The sequence below is a fragment of the Macrobrachium nipponense genome, chromosome 2 (genome assembly GCF_015104395.2).
Source record: "Macrobrachium nipponense isolate FS-2020 chromosome 2, ASM1510439v2, whole genome shotgun sequence".
NCBI lineage: Eukaryota > Metazoa > Arthropoda > Malacostraca > Decapoda > Palaemonidae > Macrobrachium > Macrobrachium nipponense.
In genome coordinates, this window is record NC_087201.1 from 56,603,423 (window position 1) to 56,616,628 (window position 13,206).

General features: G+C 39.0%; 1 protein-coding gene across 7 annotated transcripts in view; it reads left to right on the forward strand.

The window, feature by feature from the left end:
- The window catches only part of LOC135220599 (calpain-5-like), a 221,245-nt gene that overhangs the window by 88,524 nt on the left and 119,515 nt on the right, over window positions 1–13,206 (forward strand). For all 7 annotated transcript variants that reach the window (XM_064257868.1, XM_064257869.1, XM_064257875.1 and 4 more), the window contains one exon: window positions 6,263–6,384. In XM_064257868.1, the coding sequence (XP_064113938.1) occupies window positions 6,263–6,384 (122 nt within the window). The remainder of the gene's footprint in view (window positions 1–6,262; window positions 6,385–13,206) is intronic.

The window sequence follows — 13,206 nt, forward strand, 5'->3', positions numbered from 1 at the left end:
TAAGGATGCTCTAGCTGCTTTTCATAAGGTGCAATCATTTGTAGAAAAGAGACACCCCGAAAAGGCTTACACAGGTCGTATGCTTGGTGCAGTCCGATGACGTTTGCCTGAGTCGTTTCAGGAACATTGTCAAAAGCAGGCAGAAGCAATCTTCCTTGGATAGTTATTTTTTAAAGAGGCCTTTAGTAGGAGTAAGCAAAAAGGAAGATCCAAGTGATACTACGAAAAATCAGAAAATTGAAAGTGGTGAAGAAATTGAAATTTTGTAAAAAAAAAAAAAAAAAAAAAATAAAAAAAAAAAAAAAAAAATAAATAAATAAATAAAAAAAAATAAAGAAATTTAATTTTAAGTTTTTGTAAAGTTAAGTGTTAAGGTTTTGTGCCATTTGTTAATGTGTTTCGTAAAGTTTAGTCTTAATGTTTCCTGACATTTTTTAATGTGTTTCTTAAAGTTAAGTGTACGTACAAGTTTTCTTCCGTCTGTCCTTCTCCTCTGTCGCCACTTTCGGAGATAGCCTCACTTGAAAGGTAAGGTTCCACATTTTACTACGTATGTACGTACAGTATTTCTTGTATACCATGTACACTAATACACTTTATTTACAGTTACTATGTAGTACATATTAGTAGTATGTATTAAGTTAGGTATTGAATGGTCCAAATTGTTGTCTTTCATTGTTTATTGGTCAATTTAGCTTTATTATAAAATTACTGTGGTGTTTTTGTAGGGCTTGGAACGAATTAGGCAGTTTACATGTAAAATGCGGCTCAAGATGCAAAAAGCTTAGGTTATGAAGGTTGCCTCGGAACAGATTAATTTCGTATCCTGAGGTACCACTATATACATTATATATATATATATATATTATATATATATATATATATATTATATATATATATATATAATATATATATATATATTATATCTATATATATATATATATATATATATATATATATATATATATATATATATATATATATATATATATGCCCATTGCACATACACATACAAAAGCACACATAAGACAATTAGAGTCACCGTATGGATAATTCGCAACAAGGACATTTTGCCGCAAAGCATAATAAGAGAAGAATAAAATAAAAAAATAAAAAATAATGAAGTTTATACACTTTATTTTAAAAAAGTAGGCAAAAAACTAAAAAGTTGAATAGTAAGATTTTTGCTTTTGAATTTTTAAGGTAAGCTTGTTATTGTGGCAAAATATCTGTATGGTGAACTGTCTTATGGCGAATAGTCCTAGCTATGGCCAATTGTCCTACAGCAAAATGCCTTACAGCAAATTGTCCTACGGCTAAATGCCTTATGGCCAATTTTCCTATGGCTAAATGCCTTACGTCCAATTGTCCTACGGCTTAATGTCTTACAGCTAATTTTCCTACAGTTAAATGCCTTACGGCCAATTGTCCTACAGCTAAATTCCTTACAGCCAATTTTCCTATGGCTCTAATACCTTACAGCTAATTTTCCTACGGCTAAATGCCTTACAGCCAATTGTCTTATGGCTAAATGCCTTACAGCCAATTGTCCTACAGTTAAATGCCTTATGGCCAATTTTTCTATGGGCAAATGCCTTACGGCTGATTGTCCTACAGCTAAATGCCTTATGGCCAATTGTCCTACAGCTAAATGCCGTATGGCCAATTTTCCTACAGCTAAATGCCTTATGGTCAGTTGTCCTATGGCTAAATGCCTTATGGCCAATTCTCCTATGGCTAAATGCCTTACGGCCAATTTTCCTATGGCTAAATGCCGTACGGCCAATTGTCCTACTACGGAGGAGTAATGATAGTAGTTTATATTTTACAACATCTCCAAAAGTTGTGTGTGTGTGTGTGTGAGAGAGAGAGAGAGAGAGATTGGTGGAAGAATGAATGAGAGTGGTTCAATGGCGGTCGGAAGCATTCTGTTGTGGCTCTCTGTAGTATGTCAGTGGAAGTCTGTCGGAGAGTTGTAAGCAGTGAGCCATCTAGTGAATTCACAGAGTTGGTTTGGCAGCATTTATCCTTTGGTTGTTAGTTGATTTTGTGGTATTTGATTGATTTTGGCGTTGTAAGGTTTTTGTGCGTGTGTCTGTCTGGTTTTGGTGAAGTTGAAGAGGTTGGGTGTGCATTTTCGGTGACTGTGAGTGGTGGTTGGGGCAGTGTTGGTTTTAGCTGGTTGTTGTGCTTCTGTAAGTCGTGACTCGCGTGGTTTTCGTGTTCTTTCGGGCTGTTGGTGTTCTTCGTCTGCAGTTGTTTGTCGGGTTGTTGAGTTGTTGTGGGTTTGTGGGTCTCCGTTGTTTGGTGTGTGGTTGGTTATCGGCGGTGGATGTGTCACGGCTAGCCTATAGCCTATCCAGCTGACAGCACAGCCTATCCCTGAGTATCAGAAGCCAGAGGTGAGTACCTGTTTGTGTTTTTTGTTCTGTATGTACTAGGTATGGGTCAATTGTCCTGCTGTATTTTGTAGTGGAAAGAGGAAAGTGTGATTGAGGGTGGGTTTGGTAGCCAGATAGATTAAGTTTATGTGGGGGAGATTTGCTGCTTGCTCTTAAGCTTGTTATCCCGCCACACTACAGCTAAATGCCTTACGGCCAATTGTCCTTACGGATAATTGTTATACAGCTAAATTCCTTATGGCCAATTGTCCTACAGCCAGTTGTCCTACGGCTAAATGCCTGATAACCAATTGTCTTACAGCTAAATGCCTTACGGCCAATTTTCCTACGGCTAGCCTAAATGCCTTATGGCCAATTGCCTTACAGCTAAATGCTTTACAGCCAATTGTCCTATGGCTAAATTCCTCATGGCCAATTATCCTACGGCCAAATACTTTATGGCCAATTGTCCTATGGCTAAATGACTTTCGATAAATTGTCCTACAGCTAAATATACCTAATGGCTAATTGTCCCACGGCTAAATGCCTTACGTCCAATTTTCCTACGTCTAAATGCCTTATGGCCAATTGTCCTACACCTAAATGCCTTATGGCCAATTGTCCTACACCTAAATGCCTTATGGCCAATTGTCCTACACCTAAATGCCTTACGGCCAATTGTCCTACGGCTAAATGCCTTACAGCCAATTGCCTTATAGCTAATTGTCCTACAGCTAAATGCCTTACGGCCAATTGTCCTATGGCTAAATGCCTTACAGCCAATTGCCTTATAGCTAATTGTCCTACGGCTAATGCCTTATGGCCAATTGTCCTACGGCTAAATGCCTTATGGCCATTTGTCCTACGGCTGAATGCCTTATGGCCAATTGTCCTACAGCTAAATGCCTTACAGCAAATTGTCCTACGGCTAAGTGCCTTACAGCCAATTGTCTTAGATCCATACACACACATTCTTTTTCCAACATATAGCTCTTTCCCTTGACAGATGATGCTTCAGAGAGAAGCATTGTCAAAATTTGCTTGAGTACATCCTTACTGCTATTTGTTCTGTCATCAGTATGTACTATACATACAAATTTGCCTTCTGTGTCTGTTTACTTTATGTATTATATACATAATGAAATTTTGACACTAGTAAATGTTACCTTAGAAGCTTCTTGTTCTTTGATATGATTTCCCTTAAGTCAGTGTTACCTAGCTGTAAAACTATACTGGATTCATGATTGCCAAATCTATTCCTGGTTTAGCAGTTTCACAGTTGCTAAGTCCTATATTTCTCATTTAAGATATGTGTAATAAAATTATATATATCTTTATCCTTAGTTTAAAATATGTAGAATATGCATATATCAAACTATAAAATAATCATGGCAATTTTGCCCTCCTTAATAAACTTCCAAGAATTTTGCAGTATGTATATATTAGAAGCAATTTTGTTATGAACATGCTTTCTTGTTCGACAGTGTTAAAGCAGTTATACTGTACACTCCAAGGTCTCTAAATAGAGAAGACAGGCAAAACTACATAGATTGTGAATTTTCGAAATTTACGCTTTTTTGTCAGAACAATTTGTGTAAGACTTGTAGAAATAATCATAATGAGTAATTAACTTTGTTTTAAGTTGTTGATGCAGTACTTGATATTACTGTAGTCTTCAAAAAATACCGATCCTTTGGTCTTTATTCTCTCCACTGCACATATTTTCTTTGTACATATCACTTTCCTTTATTTTATTTTTATTACATGTGAAAACGTTTTACACCAAAAATGTTAATTTTAAGCATTCTAAGGAATTTTGTAGAATTCTGTACACAGTATGAAGTACTAATTACCTCATACCATATGTACTTTTGTTGCATTTTTTAAAAAATAGTTTAAGGTGTATGTAAATTAAAACTGTTTCTAGAGAATTTGAGCACGTTAGTACCTTTAGATCGCATTAGCTTTTAATTCATCATGTACCTGGTAATTACTGGATGAATTGATACTGAAATGCATTTACCATTCTTTCTTAATGTTTCATTTTACTCAGAAGCTGTTACATTTTGTCTAGGTACGTTTATAAAGTCTGAACACCTGGACAAAATGTAACAGGGTCTGAGTAGAATGAAACGTTAAGAAAGTATAATGGAAAATGCATTTCAAATTTCAGTTCATCCTGCAGTTGCCAGTTAAGGACTTTTCTTGGAAATTCTTCAAATTTATCCTTATCTTTTTTTCCCTTGTTCAAGATTTAACTAAAATTGCTGGTTACATTAGGATTCCATTTTTGTAAATTATTAGTTTGAATGCCATTTTCCAATCTTTCACAGACTCCTCATGATAGTGACAATCGCTCTGACATACTTGAATGCAATAATTATGCTCTAACCAGAAAAATTAAGGTAGAATGATGAGACTGCCTTGGTTTAATGTTGCACATTCTTTTGTCTGTATAGTAATGAGATAGTTTTCATATGCATTAGCTAAAGCACAGTTTTCAATCAATTTCTTTTAAGCATGCTTTGCATGAAAGACCTGATTTGACAAAATTGGTGTTCATCCTTAAAGAAAGTGACAAATTACGACAATCATTGGGTAATAATTATTATGGGTTTTTATTAGACATAGAAGGCACTAATTAATATGGTTTTGTTAGTTTGTAATGACTTATGAAGCCATGAGTTCTCAAAGGTAAGTGGATTTCATAATAGTTTCAAGTTCAAAGTGTTTCTTGCTTCCTTTGGTATTCTAGTTGTTACATCAACCAAGTGTTCTTTATAGGTCATTCATTATTTTATTTTTATGATTATGAACTTGCTGCTGCTACTTTACATATGGAAATAGCAAAATCCTTAAAGTCCTGTAAACGTTTACACAAATTACTCAACTTCTGTTTCCATTCTGCTAATTGTAGCCCCTCCATTTTTTAGGTTTTACTCAATTGGCTGGAAATATCTGTACTACTGTACGTACTAGTAGTATGGCTGCCAAGCATATCTGAGGGTTCACATTTAGTTTTCTTATGAAAGGTGGCGACCTTATAACTTGTTCCCACACCCTATGTCATCCCATAGCTTTTTTACAATGGATTTTCACTGCTTTGAGTTTTGAGTTTCATAGCATAATGGTATACTGTTTCCTGAAAGACAGATGAACACAGAGGAAGAGAGCACATTTGTTCCAACATCTCAGTTTTACTTTCACCATTTAGGCATGGTTTCCTTTGTTTACTTTTTTCATGCACTGTGTATTGCTTTATTTTTTATTTTTCTATTTATGTACGATAATTTTAGTAATGATATAATAATTATTACTTTTTATCATTCATGTACTATTGTGCCATGTGTGATGTTTGGATATGTTGATAATTTTGCTATTTTCCATTTCACAGATTCAGTATGTTGTTATATAATTTACATTTTCATATATAATATAGTTATGTCTTTGAGATTGATCATGAGACCATCTTATCACCTGCATTTCCTTTCAAAAGAATCTAGGAAGTTACATAATCAGTCTATTAATATTCCAAGAAAAACAGTTCCTAAATAATAAGAATTCATGTTTTGCTAAGTTTTGAAAATAAAAACTGTTAGAATATATTAGTAATGTTATGGTTATGTTTAGTGAAATTTCCACTATACTTGTATTTTATGTTACCAAATTAATTTCAGTCATTAATCAACAGCTTGTTAGTCTTGATTGTTACTAAACCTGTATAAGTATGTATATGTATGTATAGTATGTACATATTTTCAAAGACCTAAAATTTGTAATGCCTTTACCAACAGTCAGTCATAGTATTAAATTAGAGATGTGAAATGAATTTTAAGGCTAGTTTATTGTCATATGCTAATAATTTATTGCCTGTATTTCAGCCTCACAGTCATGAAGAAGCTGAGATGAGAACTAATGTTGGATTAGTTAAGGGCCATGCTTATGGAATCACAGCATGTCGGAAGATTAACATTGGTGAAACTGGACTTTTTTCCATATTCAGGTGGGTATCATTCTTTTAGATTTGAAGGATTAGTCGTGCTTATAATGATAAAAATTTGTAGAAAAGTTTAAATATAATAATTCTAAAATTTTATGCATGACACTTACCTGGCAGGTATTTATATAGCTGTATTTTCTGAAGTCCGACAGAATTTAAAAAACTTCCGACACACGCAGTGGTCGGCCAGGTGGTTAGTACCCATTCCCGCCGCTGGGAGGCGGGTATCAGGAACCATTCCCATTTTCTATTCATAAATTTTCTGTCGCCGGTACTGAAAACACCTGTTTTCAGTACCTCCGGCTTAGGATTTTGGAAACTTCATTTGCCGCTAAGTATCCTAATTGTCTTTTAATTTATTTACTTGGATTTGTGGCTAGGCATACGCTATCTTAAATTGATTTGAATTTGATTCATTTTTGCATAAGATATCTGAATCTAGTTAGGCTAGTTTCAGAGGGTGTTGTCTGCAAAGATAGGGTGTGGCTACCGAAAGCTTCGGTAGTTCCGCACTTGGGGGGCGCAATTAATCAGTAAACATGTCTATTTCCGTAAGGAAAAAGTATGATTCGTATGTACGCAATTAAATTAATCAGTAAACGTGTCTAATTCCGTAAGGAAAAAGTTTGTTAGTATGTACGCAATAATCAATTACGAAAGTCAGGGTAGTGATACTGCTAACCTTCCGGTAGACTTTATTTTGCCTAACGCTGTAGTATGGCCTACAGGTTATGACTATGTCTGCGAGAGGTGATCGCTCTCCTTCATTGTTGTGAAGAGTTCTACTTCTGTTTTTGTTACGCCTAACCTGTAATGTTGCCTTCGGGCCCTAAAACAGTGTCTGTAGAGGTTATTGCCCTTTCTCTTATACTATTTCGATTCGTAACTTAGAATCGAAAGTGTTTGCTTTAGAGAGCAATAGTGAAGTGGCTAAGTGCAGTGACCAGTGCCCCTTGTGTAGTGGAGGGTGCGTCAGATCGGCCTTATAACGCCTCTAGGTCTAGACCTCTGTCGAACTCCCAGAACCAAGGGAGAGGGCATGTCGAAAGCCGAAGGAGGGTTACAGGGAACCCCACCGATCTGGCGTGCCTTCGGCAGTTTCTGATGAAAATCCCCAGACTGCCAAAGTGCGTGCAAATGCACGAATCCTGAAGGATTGTTTCTCGTCCTCAGAGGCGTCCTCCCCGCACAAGGGTTGGAGCTCTCGAAGGACTCGCGCCCTCTAAGAAGCTTTATAGAAGAGGGACGCTTCACGTCCCTTCTCCCTCGTTATGTGTTTCAGTGAGAAGTAAGAAGGCGAAAGTTGCCTGATCACGTGTACTTCTTTCCACCAAGAAATAGGAAAAAGAAGGCAGTTTCGCTCGCTTGTTTTGACGCCTGTCAGGAGCGTGACGCTTTTCTGCACGCTTATTTGGACGATCGGCTTGAACAGGACGCTCGGATGGACGCACTCAGTGGACGCCAGAGCGTCCTCGCCAGTGGCCGCCGAGCGCGCACCAGGACGCCGAGCGTCCTCGCCAGTGGACGCCGAGCGTCCTCGCCAGTGGACGCCGAGCGTCCTCGCCAGTGGACGCCGAGCGTCCTCGCCAGTGGACGCGAGTCCTCCGCCAGACGCCGAGTCCTCGCCAGTGGACGCCGAGCGTCCTCGCCAGTGGACGCCGAGCGTCCTCGTCGTGAGACGCCGAGCGCGCACCAGAACGTTTCTGTTGAACTCTTCAAGCTCTTGTTTAAGATTTGAGCCTCAAGAAAGTGAACAGAACTTCATCTTCGAAACCCAGCAAGACCTCGGGTTTCGTGAATTCAAGAGGTCTCTGTCAATATTATATTGCTTTTCGCAAAGGTGGATGGAGTTAAGGAAAGCTCAAGGGAAGATCTCGTTTTCTCTACCTCAGTCAAGACTTTGAGATAAGACAGTTACGGGTTATGTAAAGGCTCGACGTCCTGAACGTCAGGATTTTCGGCAACGTTCAGTAGGATTCTTGCAAAGGCACTCATCAAAAGGACGCTCTTCAGGAAAGCGCAAGACAAGACTTCCTTTGCCATACTGCCAATAAATTTAAAGCTTTTTAGACCATCTGAAAGGGTTTTTCAGATGATAGATTTTGTTAGTTTCTAGTCGAGACTTCCATGCCGATTGAGCATCGTCGTTCTACCTACCGTAAGCCCAGTCTCTTAACAGGATTCTTGTCCCTTCCTTGTTTGAGACGGGAATCGAAAAATAAAAGGCTCGACTTCCTGGATTACGTTTTGTCAATTCAGTGACTTTCCCCCATTGACAATATACTATCGTTTTGTCAAGTAAGTGGGTCTCCCCTCATTGATAAAATATCTCTCTGTACCGTTAATGGGTTAGTTCTCATTGACAAACATCTCATTAACTTGATATTGCGTAAGCGAATAAGGACAAGGTTCGGAAGAGCTCTCCTTCCTCATTCGCAGACTCGTACAAGAAATAGACTTGTAGACTACGTCAATGAACGCTTATGTCCAGTATCTTAAGAAGCTTGAGATGTCTGCTTCGATTCTCTAAGTTTGGTTCATGAAACTTGCCTGTCAGATATGTATGTAGCTGTATTTCCGAATTCAGCTATATATATGTCTGCCAGGTAAGTATGAACAAACTTTATTGTGATATAATAAAATTTTTTGCCTTGCGTTATTTTACTACTGGTTGGTTCAAGTCATACACGCTTGCTGTAGTTACCTCTTCGGATGGCAACCGAGAGGTCTATTGTCTACTATTTTAAGGACATTTAATCGTCACTCCCTGCAGCCTTCCAGGAGTTTCCGATTTATCTTTTACCGTTGTATGGTAGTGTTCTGACGACACAAACGCATCTATATATTTAGCGTTTTCTGTTTCGCTTAAATATACCAGCTTGAGAGTCTCTTTTTGTTAAAAAAATAACGGACCTATTTCTTCGTAGAATAGGGTAGCTGGCAACCCAGACATAAAGTTAAGAGACGACGTTCGTAAGCTGCTGGCTGCTGCTGTGTCTGACTGTCCAAGTTCCAACCGAGCCACCAGTAACAGATCGTGCGCTGTCATGCTGCTGTAGGTTACGTCTCTCTCTCCTGCGGGATTGACTGACTAACCGTATCTCTGTGCTGGCGGTTACGTCTCTCCTGCGGGATTGACTGACTAACTGTATCTCTGTCCTACAATCACGGACTTTAGCCTAAGATTGAGGGGATTTCTTACGTGAATATGAATAAACGTTGCATTAGTTTTGCCTTACTATGTTCAACAGAGTTATCTCTTAATCCTTTCGGTGCTCGTTACCGCACGGTATAGAACTACGAGTCTACCGCAACATTGCACTTTTATATGCTCTCCTGCTTAGGCAAAGCGCAGCCTTATAGGGAAGTAAGCATACTCGGGGAGGGATGGATGAGCTTGCTGGGACCATTTCCTTCCTGAAGAAGTTTGTTTCCCGAATAGACTGCAATTCAGACCACAGTTTTTTCCTACCGGGAAACTGAAATATTATTCAAGATCTAGGAATTATTCTGAACATCTCTCAGTGCGTCATGATAGAAAGAAGGTGCCGGACATCTGGATAGTGTTTCAGATGTCCTGGATCTTAATCTGAAAGAAGTAAATGCAATTCGGTCGTCCCTCCAGTCCTCGAAACGAGTTTTTGGAACCAGTGGTCCACATCAACTCTGATATTCCACAGCTCTCTCATATCTTAAGAAGTATCTTCTCTCGGTCCCTGCTCGAGTTTACGAGAAAGAGCCTATTATAACAACAGGCGTAGAATGTAACGATCATCTAGAGTTCGTTACAGGATTGCAAAAGTCCGTACGAATCGTCTCGATCGACGGCAGCAACGATAGATTACTAACATGCTAGGTATTTTAATTAAGTGGTGTTCTTTTTATGGTTGTCTGAGAGGGTTATTTCCTCTTCAGTATGTGAAGTGTAATGTGTTACGTTAGCTTTGTGTGTGGTTCAGGTGGTCTAACTTATCCTAGCATGAATGCCCCTGGTAAGAGAGGGCTAGGGTTTCCTGTCAACAAATTGGTCCCGTCCAGTTGTCAGACCCTTGTTATTAGCTTTCTCAACAAACAGGTCACATCCTAGTTGAGAGCTACTAAGGTTTAGCAGGCTAAGAGGCAGGACCTACGAAGTCAGCTACCTTAGCAGGTAAGGAACTTAATAAATAATTTTAAATAATTTTAAAAATTAGTTAATTTTTGAATTATGACGATGTTGCTGTCTGTGACCCACCTCCAAATGTGTCAATCAGCTATATATATACCTGCCAGGTAAGTGTCATGCATAAAAATGATATTGTTATGATACAATAAAGTTTTATGCATACTTACCTGGCAGGTATATATAATTAAATTCCCACCCTCCTCCCCTCAGGAGACAGGGTTCAGAGAAAATCTTGAGGAAAACGGGAATAGTTCCAAGTACCAGCGCCACGGGAAACGTGGGGGAGATCACCTGAACTACCAGTGGTCTAGCGGTTGCCGAGAGTTTTGAAAATTCTGCCAGTGCGAACAGACAACAGAGAATGTTGTTTGACAGATTTGCATCTGTCAAACAACAAAGACCTTCACGATCATTGAGGTCTGTGGAATCTCGATTCTAGCTCACCATCTACTTTTTGCCTCGCCTGTTTTCTCGGAGTCAGACACTCGTGCGAGATCAGGCGACATATAGTAGCCCTGAGTTTCTTATTGACGAAGTCGATTGCGGACGACGTTGGGTTGCGTTGATACACCCCCAAGGTTTGCTTAGATTGAATCGCCCAGGCAGTCCAGACACTCATCCTTCAGCTAAGAATAGTGCCTTTTGGTCTTCAGGGTACAGCCTTGCTGTCCTTGATTCGTCTGACTGGTCAACTGGTCGTTCACCTGACTTTAGTACAGACTGTGCATTTCCGGATCGAAGCTTTCAATATGGAACTTAGACGTAGTCTGAAGTTCGTGATGTCAAGCATTCGAACCTCTCCTGCCTGTTAACTTCTTGTATGTGATCAGGAAGGCCTTCTTCTAACCACCCTAGATACGACAAAGAGGGTTAGTGAGATTTTAAGCCATCGTCACAAGTTTTGGCTTTAGAGAACACAAGGAGGTGTGCTCTCTAAGCCTTTCGTTATGGCCTAAGAATGGAAACCCTTTTTGTCCTTGGGCCAGGATCTTGGAAGCAAGGATGGCACAAGTTAGTGGGCAGGAGCCAGAGAGAGTCCTGTGCCCTGTCAGGTCTCTCAAGTTTTATCTACTTAAAATCAAGAAAGTCGAAGTCAGTCGGGCAATCTGCAGTGTTCCGAAAAAGACCAGACTTGCCCATATCGAAGTACACCCTGGTTTTAGGGTTAAGGAGTCTTTCAAAAAATGCTCCTTCATTGTGTTTGCACAAAGATTTGAAAGCTTTTTATCTGAATGCTCACGAGGTGAGGGCGCGGCCTCGGAAGCATTTCAACAGAGCATGGCACTCAGCAACATCCTGAGTACCATGTTTTAGCGAAGCAACTCTGGGTTCACTTCACACTCCCTGCGAGATGTGAAGATGGCATATGAGATCTGCTGCTCGCTAGGGCCATACGTGTCTGCAGACACAATCTTGGGGCAAGAAGTACTACTCATCCTATCCTGTAGAAAATGGTTAGGAAGAGCTCTTAATTTAGTTGTGGAGTCGCTGACAACGGCGACTTCTTAATTCTGAAGCCTTAGTTAACACACATTAACTTTGGCTAGGTTGGTCAGGTGGTGATATATATAATTATATATATATATTTTACTTCTTAGCCCTCATGGTATGGTCAATATGGTCTAGTCACATTGTGGTCACGCCCCCGTTGACAGATCATCTGGAGTGCACCAGCTTCATAGGTCTCTACCTCGCTGGCAACTCTAGTAAAGCAGAAGCAGACTTGGGTGACAGTAATCACGAAGTCGGCTATGCTAACAGGTGGAACCAAGATGTAAATCATCTGCATGCATTTGTGTCCCAAAATCCTTCTATTCTGTCCCTTCCCACCTCCAACGGTGGGGTTCAACTATATATATATATCTGACAGGTAAGTTCATGAGCAAAATGATATTGTTATGATACAATAAAGTTTGTTCATACTTAACTGGCAGATATATATATATTCAAGTACCCACCCACCTCCCCTCAGGGGACAGTGGAAATAAAAATTATGAATAGAAAATGGGAATGGTTCCTGATACCCGCCTCCCAGCGGCGGGAATGGGTACTAACCACCTGGCCGACCACTGCGTGTGTCGGAAGTTTTTTAAATTCTGTCGGACTTCAGAAAATACAGCTATATATATACCTGCCAGGTAAGTATGCATAAAACTTTATTGTATCATAACAATATCATATTTATGTGAATTTTAATACTATTAGATTTTTGCCTCACCAAATGTAATTATATTGAACTGTGCAATAATATAAAAATCCTATTTCTTTTCCCTGCAAAAATAGTGTGCATATTCAAAATCAACTGTTAATTGAAAATATCTATAGATAAGGTTTCACAAAATTTTTGTTGTGGATAAATTAGGAGTAGTATTGTCATTGAAACAAATTTTAGTATATGTAATTATAATGAGAATGACTTTTGACCAGTATCACTGCTGGCTGTAGTATTTTATTGTGAGGATATATGTAGTATTGCAGTCAATTGTGAATTTTTCATCATAACCCCATATACATGCCACATATTGCAATTGCAATGTTTTAAGGATCACCAGCTTTCGTCCATGAGACAGAAAAAGGTAGCTTTACCACAAGTCCACCTTTCAGACCATCAGATATGTACTACCTATTAACCAATGGCATAAAAATTTTTGGCCCTGCAG